The following is a 23,646-nucleotide window of genomic DNA, read 5'->3' on the forward strand; positions in this document are numbered from 1 at the left end:
CATTGAAAATAAGAATTTGTTCTTAACTGACTTGCCTGGTTAAATAAAGATAAAATAAATACCGCACCACTCTGGGATACAGGAACTCAAAAGAGTTAAAACTAATCAACCACTCTGGGATACAGGAAGTAAATTGACTTAACTAATCAACCACTCTGGGATACAGGAAGTAAATTGACTTAACTAATCAACCACTCTGGGATATAGGAAGTTAATGGAATGAATGAATGAATGAATGAATGAATGAGTGAACTGTTCCTCTCTGCTGAGTGGCCCAACTAGGGAGAGCTCTAAATGACCTCTGACCCTACAGTACAGCAGGCTATGAAAGCGACTGGTTATTCACTAGCAATATAGCCTACAAAACAACAACAACCGCTGGTGACAAGCAAGGCAGAGGAATACATTAATGTAATGCAATTTAATAGGAGTTGTATTGAAAAGGAGGGTTGGTTTGATTTAGGAGACAGTAAATACAAGGAACTAGTCTGACTCCCAGATGAGGGATTTGACCGTAACGTAACTGATTTATAATTAGGTCTGGAATGTGTCCTCTCAACACAGGCAAGCCTTCATTACTGTTCATTACATGGTGTGTGGGAGTGTGGGTCTATGTGTGTGTGTGTAATGGGAGTGTGGGTCTATGTGTGTAAGTGTGTGTGTGCCTGCATGTGTAATGGGAGTGTGGGTCTATGTGTGTGTGTGTAATGGGAGTGTGGGTCTATGTGTGTGAGTGTGTGTGTGCCTGCATGTGTAATGGGAGTGTGGGTCTATGTGTGTGTGTGTAGGCCTGTGTGTGTGTGTGTGTGTGTGTGTGTGTGTGTGTGTGTGTGTGTGTGTCATTTAGCCTGGAAGAACTATCCAGATCAGGCTGCCGTTCCGGCGGTGATTGACTGCCTCCCATTTTCAGCCTGTCAGGCCGTAACGTTCCACTTGTGGGATTAATAAAGCTGAAATGAACGAGGGACGTGGCCGCGAGAAGATGCTTGGGGATGGGGGTGCTTTCGTTTGTTTATTACTCTGATTGTTCAGCGGGCGCTGCAGCACCTGTACTTCCCGCAGCCACGTCCGTTTCATGTCCCAGTGGAATCTGGACCGTCATATTCACCTCTGTCTCTATATATCCTCCTCTGTCTAGGAAACGCTTTCTCTCCCTCTTTCCCTCCCTCCCACAAATTATTTTATTTTCACTGAAACTAAAGATGACGAGGATTCCTTGTTAATCACAGAGAACCTATAGACACCTACTTGCCTGTGTGAGTAGCTGTCCATGCTACTGTGGTGCTGAAACCAAGGATGTAATCCTATAATGTACTGTATTGTACACTACCTATGGGGTTAAATATCACTTACGATTTAGGTATTGATTCAAATTTATATGAATCATGTTCAGCTACGTATTGTTACTTATTTGATAAGGTTCGGAAGGATCTCATAAATGGTGTAGTAATTTTGTACAAAAGAAAAAGACATTGGAAATCCTGTGCTATTAATGGACGGACCATTATGGCACTAAAACCATGTATCATCTCAGCACAAATAAAGAAACACCCTACGTGTAACCAATGTAGAGATAATATTCCTCACAGCTCGCACACTTTATTCAGCTGCCAGCAAGCTGTCATCTAGCAGGAAACAGATTGTGAGAGAGAAAGAGAAAGCAAGAGAGAGACCGAAAGATAGAGAGAGAGGAAGTAAGAGAGAGAGACGGCCTGACCACCAGCTGTGATGGGACAGGAAACACCAGGTATTGAGAGAGAGAGAGACTCACACACACACACACACACACACACACACACACACACACACACACACACACACACACACACACACACACAGAGGCACAGACACACTCGCCAGAAACACACACGCATGATTACTCACTGCGATGCGGAGCAGGGTCCCCTTGACGGCAGCCCATCGGTCCTGCCTTCGGTCAATGACCAGAATGAAACCCACTCCTGCTGCAGACAGACTGGAAAAGAGAGAAAGGAGGACCACGGTCAACACAACAACTAACACCTGACCCCACCACACATGACCATAACAAGAACACAGCTGGAGACTGGAGAGAGAGGAATAAGATTACGTAGAACCACAGTGACTGGACATGACCAGAGAATGAACATTGAACCACAATGGTGAGAGAGGATAGAGATGACAGTGTCTACTGCACTAGTAGTATCTCTCTGTCAGGCCAGAGTAGAAACACCTACCCACTCAGTCAGCGTAGGTACAGGCAAGGTAAAGATGCTTCAAAAACACTGTCCTTAGTCCACGGTGAGACATACATACATACAGTCCTTCAAGTCCTTCTTGCTGCGGGCGATTCCCTGATTCACCTCTACGCAGACGACACCATTCTGTATACTTCTGGCCTTTCTTAGTCCACGGTGAGAGTGGCATACAGTCCTTCAAGTCCTTCTTGCTGCGGGCGATTCCCTGATCCACCTCTACGCAGACGACACCATTCTGTATACTTCTGGCCCTTCTTAGTCCACGGTGAGAGAGGCATACAGTCCTTCAAGTCCTTCTTGCTGCTGGCGATTCCCTGATTCACCTCTACGCAGACGACACCATTCTGTATACTTCTGGCCCTTCTTTGGACACTGTGTTAACTAACCTCCAAACGAGCTTCAATGCCATACAACACTCCTTCCGTAGCCTCCGACTGCTCTTAAACGCTAGTAAAACCAAATGCATGCCTTTCAACCGTTCGCTGCCTGCACCCGCCCCCCGACTAGCATCACCACCCTGGACAGGTCCGACCTAGAATATGTGGACAACTATAAATACCTAGGTGTCTGGTTAGACTGTAAACTCTCCTTCCAGACTCATATTAAACATCTCCAATCCAAAATCAAATCTAGAATCGGCTTTCTATTTCGCAACAAAGCCAAACTTACCCTAGTAACACTGACTATCCTACCGATTCTCAACTTCGGAGATGTCATCTACAAAATAGCTTCCAATACTCTACTCAGCAAACTGGATGCAGTCTATCACAGTGCCATCCGTTTTGTTACCAAATCACCTTGTACCACCCATCACTGCGACCTGTATGCTCTAGTCGGCTGGCCCTCGCTACATATTCATCGCCAGACCCATTGGCTCCAGGTCATCTATAAGTCTATGCTAGGTAAAGCTCCGCCTTATCTCAGTTCACTGTTCACGATAACAACACCCACCCGTAGCACACGTTCCAGCAGGTATATCTCACTGAACATGCCAAAAGCCAACACCTCATTAGGCCATCTTTCCTTCCAGTTCTCTGCTGCCAGTGACTGGAACGAATTGCAAAAATTGCTGAAGTTGGAGACTTTTATTTCCCTCACCAACTTTAAACATCAGATATCTGAGCAGCTAACCGATCGCTGCAGCTGTACATAGTCCATCTGTAAATAGCCCACCCAATCTACCTACCTCATCCCCATATTGTTTTTATTTACTTTTCTGCTCTTTTGCACACCAGTGTTGCTACTTGCACATCATCATCTGCTCATTTATCACTCCAGTGTTAATCTGCTAAATTGTAATTATTCGCTCCTATGGCCTATTTATTGCCTACCTCCTCATGCCTTTTGCACACACTGTATATAGACTTTCTTTTTTCTACTGTGTCATTGACTTGTTTATTGTGTTATTGGCTTGTTTATTGTTTATTCCATGTGTAACTCTGTGTTATTGACTGTACGCTTGTTTATTCCGTGTGTAACTGTGTTTTTTCAGTCGCACTGCTTTGCTTTCTCTTGTCCAGGTTGCAGATGTAAATGAGAACTTGTTCTCAACTGGCCTACCTGGTTAAATAAAGGTGTTCTCAACTAGCCTACCTGGTTAAATAAAGGTGTTCTCAACTAGTCTACCTGGTTAACTAAAGGTGTTCTCAACTAGCCTACCTGGTTAAATAAAGGTGTTCTCAACTGGCCTACCTGGTTAAATAAAGGTGTTCTCAACTGGCCTACCTGGTTAAATAAAGGTGTTCTCAACTAGCCTACCTGGTTAAATAAAGGTGTTCTCAACTAGTCTACCTGGTTAAATAAAGGTGTTCTCAACTAGTCTACCTGGTTAAATAAAGGTGTTCTCAACTAGTCTACCTGGTTAAATAAAGGTGTTCTCAACTAGCCTACCTGGTTAAATAAATGTGTTCTCAACTGGCCTACCTGGTTAAATAAAGGTGTTCTCAACTAGTCTACCTGGTTAAATAAAGGTGTTCTCAACTAGCCTACCTGGTTAAATAAAGGTGTTCTCAACTGGCCTACCTGGTTAAATAAAGGTGTTCTCAACTAGCCTACCTGGTTAAATAAAGGTGTTCTCAACTGGCCTACCTGGTTAAATAAAGGTGTTCTCAACTAGCCTACCTGGTTAAATAAAGGTGTTCTCAACTGGTCTACCTGGTTAAATAAAGGTGTTCTCAACTAGCCTACCTGGTTAAATAAAGGTGTTCTCAACTGGCCTACCTGGTTAAATAAAGGTGTTCTCAACTGGCCTACCTGGTTAAATAAAGGTGTTCTCAACTAGCCTACCTGGTTAAATAAAGGTGTTCTCAACTAGCCTACCTGGTTAAATAAAGGTTTTCTCAACTGGCCTACCTGGTTAAATAAAGGTGTTCTCAACTGGCCTACCTGGTTAAATAAAGGTGTTCTCAACTGGCTTACCTGGTTAAATAAAGGTGTTCTCAACTAGCCTACCTGGTTAAATAAAGGTGTTCTCAACTAGCCTACCTGGTTAAATAAAGATGTTCTCAACTAGCCTACCTGGTTAAATAAAGGTGTTCTCAACTAGCCTACCTGGTTAAATAAAGGTGTTCTCAACTAGCCTACCTGGTTAAATAAAGGTGTTCTCAACTAGCCTACCTGGTTAAATAAAGGTGTTCTCAACTAGCCTACCTGGTTAAATAAAGGTGTTCTCAACTAGCCTACCTGGTTAAATAAAGGTGTTCTCAACTAGCCTACCTGGTTAAATAAAGGTGTTCTCAACTAGCCTACCTGGTTAAATAAAGGTGTTCTCAACTAGCCTACCTGGTTATATAAAGGTGTTCTCAACTAGCATACCTGGTTATATAAAGGTGAAAAAAAAGTTACTGGTCCCCCAGAGAAAGCAGGTCCAATCCACACACAGAGAACAGGTCCAATCCACACACAGAGAACAGGTCCAATCCACACACAGAGAACAGGTCCAATCCACACACAGAGAACAGGTCCAATCCACACACAGAGAACAGGTCCAATCCACACACAGAGAACAGGTCCAATCCACACACAGAGAACAGGTCCAATCCACACACAGAGAACAGGTCCAATCCACACACAGAGAACAGGTCCAATCTACACACAGAGAACAGGTCCAATCCACACACAGAGAACAGGTCCAATCCACACACAGAGAACAGGTCCAATCCACACACAGAGAACAGGTCCAATCCACACACAGAGAACAGGTCCAATCCACACACAGAGAACAGGTCCAATCTACACACAGAGAACAGGTCCAATCCACACACAGAGAATAGGTCCAATCCACACACAGAGAACAGGTTCAATCCACACACAGAGAATATGTCCAATCCACACACAGAGAACAGGTCCAATCCACACACAGAGAATAGGTCCAATCCACACACAGAGAATAGGTCCAATCCACACACAGAGAACAGGTCCAATCCACACACAGAGAACAGGTCCAATCCACACACAGAGAACAGGTCCAATCCACACACAGAGAACAGGTCCAATCCACACACAGAGAATAGGTCCAATGATGTGGAAACTGGCCACTAGGGGCAAGAGTAAGTACTGTTACCTTAAAGTAGGTTTCGGTGTTGACAGTGGGTTGTGGAAGGGGATGGATGCATGGGTGTAAGCATCTGCCTCTGATTCCAAAGGTTGCAAGATCAAATATTTTTGTTTTAAGCCTATCCCAAACCTTAACCTCTCTTGGGTAGGGGGCAGTATTTTCACGTCCGGATGAAAAGCATGCCCAAAGTGAACTGCCTGTTACTCAGGCCCAGAAGCTATGATATGCATATAATTTTGATATATTTGGACAAACCATCCCCCCCAAAAAATGTCAGCCTACCACTATTTTCAATGGCTGTCACTTTTATTATAAGGCCAAGTCCTCCCAGATTGCAGTTCCTAGATCTTCCACTAGATGTCAAGTCTTTAGAAAGAGTTTCAGGCTGGTTTTTGGAAAAATGACCCAAAAATTGTAGTTTTTCTAGGTGGCTCCCATTTTGGCTGTAGTGTTTCCAAGCGTGTGAATGAGAGCGCGTTCTTTATTATTTCTCTCCGGTAAAGACGATAATGATTCTCCATCTTAAAATGTTATTGTTTATTTACATGTTAGGGTACCTGAGGTTTGATTATAAACGTTGTTTGACTTGTTTGGAAAAGTTTATTAGTTACTTTTGTGATTCATTTTGTATGCATTTTGATGGAGGGAAGCTGGGTGGATTATTAACTGAAGCGCGCCAGCTAAACTTAGTTTTTATGGTTATAAAGAATGACAATATCGAACAAAAGGACCATTTGTGATGTAACTGGGACCTTTTGGAGTGCCAACAGAAGAAGATCATCAAAGGTAAGGCATTTTTTATATCGCCTTTTTGAAATTTGACACAGAGGCTGGATTAACAAGAAGTTAAGCTTTATTTTGATGTATTACACTTGTGATGTTATGAAAGTTAAATATTGATAATTCTGTGGTTTGAATTTCACGCTCTGCAATTTCACCGGATGTTGGCCAGGTGGGACGCTACCTTCCCACCTGCCCATAAGAAGTTAACCCTTACCGTAACCATTTGGAGTTTGAAATGTTACGTTTGGAACAATGTCAAAATGTTACGTTTGAGAAACAAAGATGAACGTCTCATTCTGACTTGAGACTGTGAGAGCAGGTAGCTCAGGAGAGGGGTTCAGGTGGAGGAATCAAAGTCAATCCCATGTGTCAGTCAGCAGAATCAACTGTGCACGCTCACACACACCCACTGACTCACTGACTCCTTTTAGAGGTAACACTCTGCAGCAAACCCTGCCAGCACAGCAAACTGATTAACAGAGTGTCTCCTCTCCTCCTCACATGACAACAGCTTTGCTAACCCAAATCCTCCCACAGAGAAAAAGGATAAATAATTCCATATTGAAAGTGAAAACAGGCAGAAGAAGGACAGAAGGGAAGAGGTGTGTCTCTGTGTGTGTTACTGTGTTGGAGGTAGAGCACTCAGCCTCCGCTCAGCCTGGCTGAGGGGTGGCCAGCCAGAAAGCCTGGAGATGTGGGAGAGGGGATGGGCTGATGGAGAGGAGCGCAGGTGCAGTCGCTATCTCGGTGTCTGTCTCTCTCTCTCGGTCTCTCGCTCTCTCTGTGTCACTCTCTGTGTCACTCTCTGTGTGCCTGTGTCTCTCTCTGTGTCTCGCTCTCTCTCTCAATTCAATTCAATTCAAGGGCTTTATTGGCATGGGAAACATGTGTTAACATTGCCAAAGCAAGTTCTCTCTTTCTCTTTCTGTCTCTGTTTATCTGCCTCTCTCTCTGTCTCTCTCTCTCTGTCTCTCTCTGTGTCTCTCTCTCTCTGTCTCTCTCTCTCTGTCTCTGTCTCTGTCTCTGTGTGTCTCTCTCTCTCTTTCTCTGTGTCTGTGTGTGTCTCTCTCTCTGTCTATCTCTCTCTCTGTCTCTCTCTCTGTCTTTCTCTGTCTCTCTGTGTGTCTCTACTGTGTTTCTCTCTCTCTGTGTTTCTCTCTCTCTCTGTGTTTCTCTGTCGCTCTCTCCTGGGTCTGTACTTTGTCAATGGTAGGTTACGGGGGGGCTCTTTGGGGAGATTCACCTACTGCTCACCTCTTGGCCACAGTACAGTAGACTACAGTACAGTAGACAGCACAGAACAATACCAGAAAGCAACCTGTAACCAAAATATCAAAACACTCTTAAGATAACTCTCTGGACACCACTTTCACGCACAGTAAAGAAGGCATCAATCTAGCAGTACAAAACATCAACTATATATTCAGGCAAATGGCAAAAGAAGCACAATTGAAATTAATAAAAAACGAAACTAAAAAGATCACAGATGACAACTGGTTTGATGCAGATTGTACAATTATAAGGAAAAAACATAGAACACTATCTAACCAAAAGCACAGAGACCCAAATAATGGTGAATTACGCCTTCGTTACTGTGAGACTTAAAAACTCTATAAACGTACACTCAGAACCAAAAAAGCACAGTACAACAGCAAACAGCTGACACTAGCTGAGTCCATAAACACAAACAACTTCTGGCAAAAATAATAATAATCGAAACAAGAGGAATTAGTGATACAAAATGGTGACATATGGACAACCCATTTTAAAACACTCTACAACACCGTTCAAATTGACACAAACGCAGAACAACACCAAATTCATGAGAAGTTGAATGGATTAGAAAAAACTATAAAGGACAATCAAAATCCACTGGACTCCCCAATTACTGACCAGGAGCTCTATAAGAAACTAAACTATTACTGACCAGGAGCTCTATAAGAAACTAAACTATTACTGACCAGGAGCTCTATAAGAAACTTCAGGCCCTCAAATTTAAAGAAGAATGTGGACCTGATGGCATCCTAAATAATATGCTCAAACTCACTAGTGCAAAATTTAAATTGGCTATTTTAAAACGGTTTAATTTGATCCTGAGTGTAGGTTATTTCCCTGACATCTGGAATCAAGGACTCATAACCCCAATCTATAAGAACAGAGACACATTTGACCCTAATAATTACAGAGGCATTTGTGTGAACAGTAACCTGGGGAAGGTTTTCCGTAGTATTATAAATGCAAGAGTTCTAAACTTTCTTAATAAGCACAATGTCCTGAGTAAAAGGCTAATTGGATTTATACCGAAACATCGCACGACTGATATCATATTTACACCGTACACACCCTGATAGATAAACATGTCCACCAAAATAATACCAAAATGTACGCTTGCTTTATCGACTTCCAAAAAGCATTTGATTCTATTTGACATACAGGACTGTTCTACAAAGTTATTGAAAGTGGTGTAGGGGGTAAAACATATGACACAATTAAATAAATGTTTACTGGCAATACGTGCAGCATTAAAATTGGCAAGAAAATACCAGAATTATTTAACCAGGGGCGGAGCCTTCGTCATGGTTACAATCTGAGCCCTGCACTCTTCAATATTTAGATCAACGAATTGGCCACTATTCTAGAAAAATCCTCAGCCCCTGGTGTTAGTCTCCACAATTCAGAGGTTAAATATCTACTCTTTGCAGATGACCTATACCTGCAGTCACCCACAGCACATGGCCTACAGCAGAGCCTGGACCTGCTAGAGCAGTACTGCCAGACCTGGGCCCTGGCAGTAAACCCCAAAAGACTAAAATAATGATTTTCCAGAGAAGATCCAGATCTCAGGGAATTAGACCAAAGTTCTCAATTGGTACACAATATATAGAGTACTGCACACACTACAATTACTTAGGTTTAAAAATATGCTCAACTGGACACCTTAATGAGGCAGTGTATGAACTGAGAGAGAAAGCATGGAGAGCATTCTTCGCCATTAATAAACTATTTCAAATTGAAAGAGAGAAAGCATGCAGGGCTTGAAATACCTATTAAAATGTGGCTAAAACTAATTGAATATGTCATTGAACCAATTGCACTTTATGGCAGCGAGGTGTGGGGTCCACTTGCAAAACAAGAATTCATCAAATGGGACAAACACCCCATTGAAACCCTGTAGAGTTCTGTAAGATTCTCCTACATGTCCAGAGGAAAACTACAATGGATGCAGGGAAGAATTAGGCCAATATCCACTAATAATAAAAACTTGAAAAATAGCATTTAAGTTTTGGAAACATCTAAAATACAGTGAACCCAACCCCTCTCATATCATTACCAAGCCCTGCAATGCCAAGAGCTGAGCAAAGAAAATAGTCCCCTCATCCAGCTGGTCCTGGGGCTGAGTTCACAAACCTGTTCTACTAACACACTGAAGGCTCAGGACCAGAACATCCAATCAATCAGAATAAAACAAACCTGTTCTAGAACCTCATCCAAGCTGGTCCTGGAACTTTTCAGAAGCCTCAGTCCCCTCAAAACAAACCTGTTCTACTAACACACTGAAGCCTCAGGACCAGAACATCCAATCAATCAGAATAAAACAAACCTGTTCTAATAAAGTCCCCTCATCCAGCTGGTCCTGGGGCTGAGTTCACAAACCTGTTCTACTAACACACTGAAGCCTCAGGACCAGAACATCCAATCAATCAGAATAAACCTAATTACAACACAGTCAAAACAAAACTACATTGCTTATTGGGAAACACAAGCACAAACACAAAGAAAAATGCAGTTCCTTCTGGCCCTAAATCGACAGTACACCGTGGCTAAATATTTGACCATGTTTACTGATCAAAACCTTAGAAAAACCTTGACAAAGTACAGGCTCAGTGAGCACAGCCATTGAGAAAGGTAGACAGGAAAACCTGGCTCCCCGTAGAGGAAAGGCTGTGCAACCACTGCACCACAGCAGAACCTGAGACAGAGCTGCATTTCCTGACAAAATGTGAAAAATATAAAACAATTAGAGAGTGTAATTTCCCCAAATTGTATTTGTCACATACACATGGTTAGCAGATGTAAATGTGAGTGTAGCGAAATGCTTGTGCTTCTAGTTCCGACAATGCAGTAATAACCAACGAGTAATCTAACCGAACAATTTCACAACTACTACCTTATACACAGTGTAAAGGGATGAAGGATATGTACATAAAGATATATGAATGAGTGATGGTACAGAACGGCATAGGCAAGATGCAGTAGATGGTATCGAGTACCGTATATACTGTACATATGAGATGAGTAATGTAGGGTATGTAAACATTATATTAAGGGGCATTGTTTAAAGTGGCTAGTGATACATTTTTTACATGTATGACAGCAGTCACTCAATGTTAGTGGTGGCTGTTTAACAGTCTGATGGCCTTGAGATTTTCAGTCTCTCGTTCCCTGCTTTGATGCACCTGTACTGACCTCACCTTCTGGATGGTAGCGGGGTGAACAGGCAGTGGCTCGGGTGGTTGTTGTCCTTGATTATCTTTATGGCCTTCCTGTGACATCGGGTGGTGTAGGTGTCCTGGAGGGCAGGTAGTTTGCCCCCGGTGATGCGTTGTGCAGACCTCACTACCCTCTGGAGAGCCTTACCGCTGTGGGCGGAGCAGTTGCCGTACCAGGCGGTGATACAGCCTGACAGGATGCTCTCGATTGTGCATCTGTATAAGTTTGTGAGTGCTTTTGGTGACAAGCCAAATTTCTTCAGCCTCCTGAGGTTGAAGAGGCGCTGCTGAGCCTTCTTCACCACGCTGTCTGTGTGGGTGGACCAATTCAGTTTGTCCGTGATGTGTATGCTGAGGAACTTAAAACTTTCTACCCTCTCCACTACTGTTCCATCGATGTGGATAGGGGGGTGTTCCCTCTGCTGTTTCCTGAAGTCCACGATCATCTCCTTTGTTTTGTTGACGTTGAGTGAGAGGTTATTTTCCTGACACCACACTCTGAGTGTCCTCACCTCCTCCCTGTAAGCTGTCTCGTCATTGTTGGTAATCAAGCCCATTAGTGTTGTGTCGTCCGAAAACTTGTTGGAGACGTACATGGCCATGCAGTCGTGGGTGAACAAGGAGTACAGGAGTTGGCTGAGCACGCACCCTTGTGTGGGGCCCCAGTGTTGAGGGACAGCGAAGTGGAGATGCTGTTTCCTACCTTCAACACCTGGGGGCGGCCCATCAGAATGTCCAGGAACCAGTTGCACAGGGCGGGGATCAGACCCAGGGCCAGCAATTGATTGTAAGGAATTCTAGGTCGGGTGAGCAGAAGGATTTGAGTTCCTGTATGTTTTTATGATTACACAATGAGTCGTTAATCATGAAGCATACACCCCCGTCCTTCCTCTTCCCAGAGAGGTGTTTATCTCTGTCGGCGTGATGCATGGAGAAGCTCGGTCGCTGAACCGATTCCAACAACATATCCCGAGAGAGCCATGTTTCCGTGAAACCGAGAATGTTACACTCTCTGGAAGGCAACTCTTGCTCGAATTCCGTCGACCTCAAATCAAATCAGATTTTATTGGTCACATACACATGGGTAGCAGATGTTTAATGCCAGTGTAACGAAATGCTTGTGCTTCTAGTTCCGACCATGCAGTAATATCTAACAAGTAATCTAATAATTTCACAACTACCTTTTACACACAAGTATAAAGGAATGCCATCTACCTTGTTGTCAAGAAACTGGACACTGACGAGTAGTATACTACTCACCAATACCCCTCCCCAACCCTCAGCACAGACACATCCATTTACCTAACATTCTCACTGGCACAATGCCAATAATAGTAAGGCAAAAACCCTCACTGGCACAATGCCAATAATAGTAAGGCCAAAACCAAGCCTTAAATGACAGTTTATAACCAGAGGTTTCCCCTAACACATTCCCACCCTTCTACCTCGAGCCTCATGTAACAGCCTGTGGTGTATATGAGCCTCTAGTGCCACCTGCTGGCCAGTTCCACACATGTTTTTAGTTTTTCAAATTGTACATTTATTTATCTAGGCAAGTCAGTTAAGAACAACTTCTTATTTACAATGACGGCCTACCTCGGAAGACGCTGAGCTAATTGTGCGCCGCCCTATGGGACTCCCAATCACGGCCAGATGTGATATAGCCTGGATTCAACCCAGGGACTGTAGTGCACTGAGATGTAGTGTCTTAGACCTCTACGCCACTTGGGAGCACTGGTTCACCCTGAAAACATGGTTTATGCTATCAGGGATTTAGGATATTCAAAATGGTTAGGCAAGGGTTATGTTTAGGGTAGGGGTTAAGGTTAGGTTTAGGGCATGATTGTCCCAAGGATCCCGGATAGCACTGACACTGAAAATATAGTCCATGCCATTGGCTGAGTTGATAACCAGTGAACCTACAGTAGGAACAATGCGGCTGGTGAACAAGGAAGTTTACAATGTTAACATGTTCAAAAGCATTCTGTGTCTCCTCCGTTCCTTCCCTCTGATCTGACTGGTTACCATGGGAATAATAAATGCAGGTAGCTCGGAGACAGAAAGTGTCTGCGAAGAAGCAAAAGGGGTAGGACATCAAGGTGTGTGTGTGTGTCCACATGTGTGTGTGTGTGTACAGTATGTTGAATCTCACCTGGGGACGTTGGTCAAGTAAGTGAGCACGTTGTGGAACTCCATCTCCTGAATCTCTCCGAAAGCAGAGAACTCTGGGAACACGATGATGGGGCTGCCGTTCTGCCCTCGGCCCCCTGGGAAAGAAACACAGAAGACTTCAGAACAGAGAGTTCACTAGAACAGAGAGTACACTAGAACAGAGAGTTCACTAGAACAGAGAGTTCACTAGAACAGAGAAGGCTCACATGGAACCCAAACCGACTGCACACGCGGCGTGCACCATCGTGCGACATCGTGCATACATTTATTTTGTCCCACTACACCAACAGCCATCACGACAGGCAGGTTAAAATATCAAAACAAACTCAATGACATTAATGACATTAATTTGGGGACAGGTCGAAAATAATTAAACATGTATGGCAATTTAGCTAGTTAGCTTGCACTTGCTAGCTAATTTGTCCTATTTAGCTAGCTTGCTGTTGCTAGCTAATTTGTCCTGGGATATAAACATTGAGTTGTTATTTTACGTGAAATGCACAAGGTCCTCTACTCCGATAATTAATCCACACATAAAACGGTCAACTGAATCGTTTCTAGTCATCTCTCCTCCTTCCAGGCTTCATCTTTGAACTTATATGGTGATTGGCATCTACACTTTCATAGTATTACCACGACAACCGGCAGCAGTTCGTATTTCAATCACCCACGTGGGTATAGCCAATGAGGAGATGGCACATGGGTACCTGCTTCTATAAACCAATGAGGAGATGAGAGAGGCAGGACTTGCAGCGCGATCTGCGTCAGAAATAGGAATTAATTATATTTTAGCCCTTGGCATCGCAGAATCGTTGGCGGGCGCGAGCAGTGTGGGTGCAATAATTGATTAACATGGATTTCTACATTTATTTTGCAACGCTCGCCGGTCTGGTCAGCATGTCAGTCACACTTCTTCTGGTGATTTGCTGACACAATTTAGATAAGGATTACCACATGAGGGCGCCAGTAGGACTGACAAACCAGTCTGACTGTCGAGTTGACAAACAAAATAGAGAAGGGGGGCAGAGCGAGAGAGAGAAAGAGAGAGAGAGAGAAAGAGAGAGAGAAAGAGGGAGAGAAAGAGGGAGAGAAAGAGAGAGAGAAACAGAATAGAGAGAGAGAGAGAGAGCGAGAGAGAGAGAGAGAGAGAGAGAGAGAGAGAGAGAGAGAGAGAGAGCGAGAGAGAGAGAGAGAGAGAAAGAGGGAGAGAAAGAGGGAGAGAAAGAGAGAGAGAAAGAGAGAGAGAAACAGAATAGAGAGAGAGAGAGAGAGAGAGCGAGAGAGCGAGAGAGAGAGAGAGAGAGAGAGAGAGAGAGAGAGAGAGAGAGAGAGAGAGAGAGAGAGAGAGAGAAAGAGAGAGAGAGAGAGCGAGAGAGAGAGCGAGAGAGAGTTTACAAACACACACAGGCATACAGTACACCTATAGGGCAATTAGTCACACACACACACACACACACACACACACACGGTCCTTGGCGGGAGCAGCTGCTCTATTAGCCCATGTGATCAGAATATCAATCTGTCTGCTTTCCCCTCTCCTATTATCACCCTAGCAACAGCAACTGCTCGCTCATCGTTTCACTCTGCCTGTTTTGATTCTGCTGCATCTGAGTAGAGGCAAGGCTCTCTGCAAAATGGACGCCGACAGGCAGAACATCCAATAAAGACTGCCACAGTCCCCAAGGTGACCTTATGCAGTACATAGAGGGGGACAGAGACGGGGCAAACTGTGTGTGTGTGTGTGTGTGTGTCATAGGGGAGGGGGTCTTCTATGCAATGAGGTGAATGCAGTGGTGAAGGGCTTTAGAGGCACTTGAAGTCTGCTCACAAGCCCTTCTGTATGGCTTTAAACCAGTTGACATGCTGTACAGAGACACGTTGAATTGACCAAACAACTGGAAAAACAGAAACTTCATATTGGTTCACACACAACAGAAACTGATATACACATATGTAAATACACACACGAAACAAACACACAGTCATGTCAAGAGAAGGAGTCCTAACCTGTATACGAATAATCCTACTAACAGCACTAACTGTACTATTTGTGACTTAAATTGAGTATATGCTTATTGGTCATAGTATGGATATAGTTAGTATGCCAAAAGTTCCCCGGATGTTGTATAAAATTTGCCAAAATACGAAGTATACATGCAGTGGATGCCATTTCCATGCTTTTAGGGCCCATAATTGAATTCTTCCGAAAATGGGCGTGGCTTAACGTTTTGAGATTTGAAGAAAATGGCGGGAAATATGCAGCAGAAGTCTGGCAAGAGTGGATCCAAATTCATTGCTTTAATTAATAATGACAAAAGTTAAGAAAATGTTGAGCAATGTAATAAAGTAATGAGTTTTCAAATAAGTTACGTTACACGTCATGTTTGCTGACAATTTGTTAGCTACGATATCCTTACGAACCGCGTAGCATTACAGTATGTACTGGTATGTTAGCCAGTTACCGTCCTAACGTTAGTTGGCTAATAATACATTGAACTTGCCAGGCAGGTATATTAACTAAATGCTAACTAACTACCCAACCTTGATTGAATTGATTATTCATGTCATTCTTAGCTAAGTGGTATAGTCGTTGTGAGTTCTCAATGGACATTGTTCATTCTGGCTATCTAGTCCGATTTCAGAGACTCTAGTCTGAGTGTGCCAGAGCGCAGAATAACTGATTGCTTTACAAACGCCCATTGAATATGGCCGGTGTCAGTAAACGTCAGCAAAAACAAGCGTAATTAAATTGTTGCCAGGAGCACAGTTACAGTCACCAATGCTCTGGATAACATGAAAACAGCCTAACCAACTCTAGGGAGAGTAAAATGGTCAGAGTGATGTGTTCTCTCATTTGTGTCTGGAAGTAGCTAGCAAGCTAGCCAGTTAGCTTGACTGCTTGATTGCCATTGTGAGGTCAGAAAGCTCGGATCAACCCTACTCCTCTGCCAGAGAGTATACTGAACGCTACGAGAGTGAAAGGCTCTGAATTTACAAACGGACAATCAGACAACGCTCTGAATTTACAAAAGGACAATCTGACAACGCTCTGAATTTACAAACGGACAATCTGACAACGCTCTGAATTTACAAACGGACAATCTGACAACGCTCTGAATTTACAAACGGACAATCTGACAACGCTCTGGTTTTTGCACTCTGGCAGTCCAGATTGGATTTACGAACACACCCGAAATCATAAAAAGGTCTAGCCTGTCATTAGTTTTGCTAACAAGCTAGCAAGATGTTGCATAGCAATAGCATCAACTTCTGGTAGACAAGAGAAGTGCTAGTACGCTCAACTGCAATGATACAGTTTGTTTATAGTACACTAAAATGAACTAATGGTATATATTATGTAGTATATACTCATGAAGTATGTAGTATACAGTATGTTAGTATGGGTATTCTAACAGAGCTCCAGGGTACTGTAGCTGGATTGGACTGGATTTACGCTGAACTAACTGTGATGAGTAGAAAAACAGGAGAGGAGAGATTTGAATGACAAATCCTGAATGACTTGACAAATCCTGAGGGGTGAAGTAAGATCCAGGTCACCCGTGATACAAACTAGTATTTGGGGCGGCAGGTAGCCTAGTAGTTAGAGTGTTGAGCCAGTAACCAAAAGGTTGCTAGAGCAAATCCCTGAGCTGACAATGTCAAATCTGTTGTTCTGCCCCTGAACAAGGCAGTTAACCCACTGTTCCCAGGCCGTCATTGTAAATAAGAATTTGCTCTTAACTGACTTGCCTAGTTAAATAAAATAAATACATTTGACGTCCATCCATGTCTGAGATTGTTGGGAGATGATGTGGAAACCGGCCACTAGGGGCATTAGTGATTGCTGTTACGTTCAAGTTGGTTTCAGTTTTGCTGGTCTGTGGTGGATGGTTTCAAGTTCAATTCCAGCAATAGAAAGTTGATTTGATTTTTAAAAATTAAGCCTATCACTAACCTTAACCATTCAGAGTTAATGCCTAAACTTAACCTTAAACACTTTTAAATTTGTCGTTTTGGAAATTTGACATTTGAAACATGGATGACCGTCTGATTCTGACATGAGGCTGTTAGAGCTGGTCTGAAGCAGACAGTTCATCTGAACTATATCAGGAAGAAGAACGGTATTCACCTGTCTTATCTGTATTATGACAGACAGACAGACAGACAGACAGACAGACAGACAGACAGACAGACAGACAGACAGACAGTCATCTGTATTATGACAGACAGACAGACAGACAGACATCTGTATTATGACAGACAGACAGACAGACAGACAGACAGACAGACAGACAGACAGACAGACAGACAGACAGACAGACAGACAGACAGACAGACAGACAGACAGACAGACAGACAGACAGACAGACATCTGTATTATGACAGGCAGGCAGACAGACAGACAGACAGACAGACATGCAGGCAGATATCTGTATTATGACAGGCAGACAGACAGACAGACAGACAGACAGACAGACAGACAGACAGACAGACAGACAGACAGACAGACAGACAGACAGACAGACAGACAGACAGGCAGGAAATATTACCTAATAGGAAGGCGAACTTCTTCCTAAGGTCAGGGGCGATGTCGATGGCACAGAGGGGGCTGTTCTCCTGCTGCATGATCTCATCTGGAGGAGCAGGAGGAGGAGCAGAAGGAGGAGCAGGAGCAGGAGGAGGAGCAGGAACAGGAGGAGAACACAACACAGTCAGAATCACAGGACATGAGGGGTTAACACAGTCCTGTTCTTTGGGGAAGAGAATAGAATTGAATGGAAGAACCATCACAAAGGTAGAAAAGAAGTATACATACTCTCTCACACAAAAACAGGAAATTAGTAAGGCACATAGTCTGGCAAGTATAAAGAAGTGAATGAACAATAATCTGAAACCCTGACCAGAGAGCAACATGCTACAAAACATCCTAGTAAGGAGCGGTCACCACACATACTTGGGTCCTGACCCACTAGGGTTGAACCCATTTAGTCAACTAGTCGATTGTTTGGTCGATAGGCTATTGGTCGACTGAGATGTTTTTAGTCGAGCAGTAGCAAAACATTCTTTAATACATGTATGGCACATGAGACACAGTAATTTATGTAAAAGCATTCAATATATTATTATTATTGTTGCTACATGGAGGGTGGCGCAGCAGTCAAAAGTTCTGCAACGCAGTGCTGAGGCGCCACTACAGCCCGGGGTTCGATTCCACAACCGGCCTTATTGATCTCTGGCTCCCTCTTTAGTAATTTGTGTTTCTTAATTTTTAATTGCAGTGCTTGAAGCATCAGACAAGTTCAGTAGCCAACGAATAGTTGATTTTATTCAAACAGGGTGTGTCTATATATGGAAAAATACACTTTTAAAATGTAGACTGATCAATTGTTAAAGAACAGACGATTCCTGGTCAACCAATATTTTTTGTAGTCAGGGATGGCTCTATGACCCTACATCATCCAGTGTACCCAGCTCTATCCCTCCATGAACTCCCATCATGGGGATTAGAATAATCAGATTATGGGCCCGATCCCCAGCAGCTGGAAGCAGGGTAACCGCAGGTAGTGAAAGTGGAGATGGGGTGACAAAACACTGTGGGCCCAGGCTGCTGTGAGAGGCCCAGGTCAGCAGGGAGAGGCCCAGGACAGCAGGGAGAGAATGGCAAGGTCTTGTATCTTTGCTGGTACACAGCAGAGTATGTGAGTGGAGCTTGCCCAATTTGACTGGAGAACTGAGCGAGATTCCCAAAGGCTACAATTTCGCTCCAGAAGCACTCAAAGTAGTGCTCACTTCACGAGCTCAGGGCATTCCCAGCCCAGCATGCATTTGTAGTCTACTTGTGTGCTGCTATAGCCCCTTGCTTTAGCTATTGTCATGGAGTTCACTAAATATTTTCATTAAGAAACAGATAAAACACACAGGTGTAAAATCAAGGTGACTTACAAGGATGAGGAGCAAGAGAGGGAGTGTGGTGATGTTATGTCCACAACTAATGAGAGGGAGTGTGGTGATGTTATGTCCACAACTAATGAGAGGGAGTGTGGTGATGTAATGTCCACTACTAAAGAGAGGGAGTGTGGTGATGTAATGTCCACTACTAAAGAGAGGGAGTGTGGTGATGTAATGTCCACTGCTAAAGAGAGGGAGTGTGGTGATGTAATGTCCACAACTAATGAGAGGGAGTGTGGTGATGTAATGTCCACTACTAAAGAGAGGGAGTGTGGTGATGTAATGTCCACTACTAAAGAGAGGGAGTGTGGTGATGTAATGTCCACTACTAAAGAGAGGGAGTGTGGTGATGTAATGTTCACAACTAATGAGAGGGAGTGTGGTGATGTAATGTCCACTACTAAAGAGAGGGAGTGTGGTGATGTAATGTCCACAACAAAAAATCTGATCTTTTAAACGTTTCGTTCATTTTTGTTACATTATCTATACAATTGGCCATAATTGATTTTGGCCCAATAGGCCTGGAACGTTCAAGAAGCTTTCCGTTTTGATTGGCTTATTTTGCCTAAAAACTTTTAGGCCAACCTATAGAAAGAAACTAAAAAACTCTGCATCTCTGCCCAGGCTGGCAAGAGTGGACAAAAGTGTGTTTAGCATCCCCTTTGGCTCTGCATGTTGTTTAAATTCTTTACTATTATTTATTTATTCTTTATTCGTGCTGTATGTCCTTATCAGCCTATTGTGTCACACTCGCAAATGCTTCACAATGTATTTCCTTGCAGGCTATAGCCTTGAAATCATTTAAATAATATAGCCTAAATAATCCATTTTCTTTCCTTCTTGGTCTCCCTGTCTGGCTCCTGACCTATTGAGTGTGTTTATATGCAGCTCAATACGACATGCAGCCTATTTGAAATGTGCTCTTTTTACATCCACCTTTCATGTTCAATACTTCAAAACCAAATGGTAGGTCCAGGTAGTCACAAAATTAGATTGGTGTTGGTTCAATTGTGATTTTAATTCATGTATGCGAATTTGCAGTGGCAGTTTTTCTTCCTGTGAGCACAGAGAGTAGAGGACAAGCACCACTTCATGAGCACAGAGAGTAGAGGACAAGCACCACTTCATGAGCACAGAGAGTAGAGGACAAGCACCACTTCATGAGCACAGACAGTAGAGGACATGCACCACTTCATGAGCACAGAGAGTAGTGGACAAGCACCACTTCATGAGCACAGAGAGTAGAGGACAAGCACCACTTCATGAGCACAGAGAGTAGAGGACAAGCACCACTTCATGAGCACAGAGAGTAGTGGACAAGCACCACTTCATGAGCACAGAGAGTAGTGGACAAGCACCACTTCATGAGCACAGAGAGTAGAGGACAAGCACCACTTCATGAGCACAGAGAGTAGTGGACAAGCACCACTTCATGAGCAGAGAGTAGTGGACAAGCACCACTTCATGAGCACAGAGAGTAGGGGACAAGCACCACTTCATGAGCACAGAGAGTAGAGGACAAGCACCACTTCATGAGCACAGAGAGTAGAGGACAAGCACCACTTCATGAGCACAGAGAGTAGAGGACAAGCACCACTTCATGAGCACAGAGAGTAGAGGACAAGCACCACTTCATGAGCACAGAGAGTAGAGGACAAGCACCACTTCATGAGCACAGAGAGTAGAGGACAAGCACCACTTCATGAGCACAGAGCGGTTTTTAGCGGAGCTGTTGGAAAGGACGTGGAGCGAACCGAGAGTAGAGGACAAGCACCACTTCATGAGCACAGAGCGGTTTTTAGCGGAGCTGTTGGAAAGGACGTGGAGCGAACCGAGAGTAGAGGACAAGCACCACTTCATGAGCACAGAGCGGTTTTTAGCGGAGCTGTTGGAAAGGACGTGGAGCGACCCGAGAGTAGTGGACAAGCACCACTTCATGAGCACAGAGCGGTTTTTAGCGGAGCTGTTGGAAAGGACGTGGAGCGACCCGAGAGTAGTGGACAAGCACCACTTCATGAGCACAAAGCGGTTTTTAGCGGAGCTCTTGGAAAGGACGTGGTGCGAACCGAGAGTAGAGGACAAGCACCACTTCATGAGCACAGAGCGGTTTTTAGCGGAGCTGTTGGAAAGGACGTGGAGCGACCCGAGAGTAGTGGACAAGCACCACTTCATGAGCACAGAGCGGTTTTTAGCGGAGCTCTTGGAAAGGACGTGGTGCGAACCGAGAGTAGAGGACAAGCACCACTTCATGAGCACAGAGCGGTTTTTAGCGGAGCTGTTGGAAAGGACGTGGACCGAACCGAGAGTAGAGGACAAGCACCACTTCATGAGCACAGAGCGGTTTTTAGCGGAGCTGTTGGAAAGGACGTGGAGCGAACCGAGAGTAGAGGACAAGCACCACTTCATGAGCACAGAGCGGTTTTTAGCGGAGCTGTTGGAAAGGACGTGGAGCGACCCGAGAGTAGAGGACAAGCACCACTTCATGAGCACAGAGCGGTTTTTAGCGGAGCTGTTAGAAAGGACGTGGAGCGAACCGAGAGTAGTGGACAAGCACCACTTCATGAGCACAGAGCGGTTTTTAGCGGAGCTGTTGGAAAGGACGTGGAGCGAACCGAGAGTAGAGGACAAGCACCACTTCATGAGCACAGAGCGGTTTTTAGCGGAGCTGTTGGAAAGGACGTGGAGCGAACCGAGAGTAGAGGACAAGCACCACTTCATGATCACAGAGCGGTTTTTAGCGGAGCTGTTGGAAAGGACGTGGAGCGAACCGAGAGTAGAGGACAAGCACCACTTCATGAGCACAGAGCGGTTTTTATCGGAGCTGTTGGAAAGGACATGGAGCGACCCGAGAGTAGAGGACAAGCACCACTTCATGAGCACAGAGCGGTTTTTAGCGGAGCTGTTGGAAAGGACGTGGAGCGACCCGAGAGTAGTGGACAAGCACCACTTCATGAGCACAGAGCGGTTTTTAGCGGAGCTGTTGGAAAGGACGTGGAGCGAACCGAGAGTAGAGGACAAGCACCACTTCATGAGCACAGAGCGGTTTTTAGCGGAGCTGTTGGAAAGGACGTGGAGCGACCCGAGTAGTGGACAAGCACCACTTCATGAGCACAGAGCGGTTTTTAGCGGAGCTGTTGGAAAGGACGGGAGCGACCCGAGAGTAGTGGACAAGCACCACTTCATGAGCACAGAGCGGTTTTTAGCGGAGCTGTTGGAAAGGACGTGGAGCGAACCGAGAGTAGAGGACAAGCACCACTTCATGAGCACAGAGCGGTTTTTAGCGGAGCTGTTGGAAAGGACGTGGAGCGACCCGAGAGTAGTGGACAAGCACCACTTCATGAGCACAGAGCGGTTTTTAGCGGAGCTGTTGGAAAGGACGTGGAGCGAACCGAGAGTAGAGGACAAGCACCACTTCATGAGCACAGAGTGGTTTTTAGCGGAGCTGTTGGAAAGGACGTGGAGCGAACCGAGAGTAGAGGACAAGCACCACTTCATGAGCACAGAGCGGTTTTTAGCGGAGCTGTTGGAAAGGACGTGGAGCGAACCGAGAGTCGTGGACAAGCACCACTTCATGAGCACAGAGCGGTTTTTAGCGGAGCTCTTGGAAAGGACGTGGAGCGAACCGAGAGTAGAGGACAAGCACCACTTCATGAGCACAGAGCGGTTTTTAGCGGAGCTGTTGGAAAGGACGTGGAGCGAACCGAGAGTAGAGGACAAGCACCACTTCATGAGCACAGAGCGGTTTTTAGCGGAGCTGTTGGAAAGGACGTGGAGCGAACCGAGAGTAGAGGACAAGCACCACTTCATGAGCACAGAGCGGTTTTTAGCGGAGCTGTTGGAAAGGACGTGGAGCGAACCGAGAGTAGTGGACAAGCACCACTTCATGAGCAACGAGTGGGATTTCAAACTGCTCAACTCTTCTCACGTACTCTGGTACACTGGAACAAAACTAGGCCAGAGACACTGTGACACACAGCCCCAAATCTCTCATTCTTTACTCAGCATATTTTACCCATAACTGGAAGTTTTCTAAAAGCGGAACAGCATTCTGTCAACACCATTGTTCTTTAGTACCTGCATGTAGTAATTTCCTATATAAAATACTGTACTTCTACAGTTCCTCAGAAAATGCATAGCTGTTGGCTAATATTTCTGTTGTTCATTTGTAATATTAAAGAGTTTTGGTAGCATAATACTCTTTGTATATGATTTATTATATATTATATAGTTGCAATCTGCATGTACTTATTTTTCTTGCTCCAGTTTGGGAGACTGGTCCAATTCTACACAGTAAGGGACAGATCGAAATGTACTTGGAGGGAGGGGCTGTTCTAACTCAAGGTGTCATACCAAAAAAATGCACCACCCTCCATCAATAATATTTTCACATGACCCTTCCCTTTTACAGTAAAATAAATGGAACACCCTCCCCCCTCATAGAATGAACTCTAAATAATGT

The 23,646-nt window shown here is 44.3% G+C and overlaps 1 protein-coding gene across 9 annotated transcripts in view; it reads right to left on the reverse strand.

The window, feature by feature from the left end:
- Nucleotides 1-17,869, reverse strand: part of LOC115116696 (guanine nucleotide exchange factor DBS-like) — a 63,574-nt gene extending 45,705 nt beyond the window's left edge. For all 9 annotated transcript variants that reach the window (XM_065015223.1, XM_065015220.1, XM_065015233.1 and 6 more), the window contains exons 1-3: nt 17,789-17,869; nt 13,219-13,333; nt 1,885-1,975 (exon numbers count right to left, since the gene is read on the reverse strand). In XM_065015223.1, the coding sequence (XP_064871295.1) occupies nt 1,885-1,975; nt 13,219-13,333; nt 17,789-17,864 (282 nt within the window). In that variant the 5' untranslated portion in view covers nt 17,865-17,869. The remainder of the gene's footprint in view (nt 1-1,884; nt 1,976-13,218; nt 13,334-17,788) is intronic.
- Nucleotides 17,870-23,646: the final 5,777 nt, after the last annotated feature.

This window comes from Oncorhynchus nerka, linkage group LG3 (genome assembly GCF_034236695.1).
Source record: "Oncorhynchus nerka isolate Pitt River linkage group LG3, Oner_Uvic_2.0, whole genome shotgun sequence".
In the NCBI taxonomy this organism is placed as follows: domain Eukaryota; kingdom Metazoa; phylum Chordata; class Actinopteri; order Salmoniformes; family Salmonidae; genus Oncorhynchus; species Oncorhynchus nerka.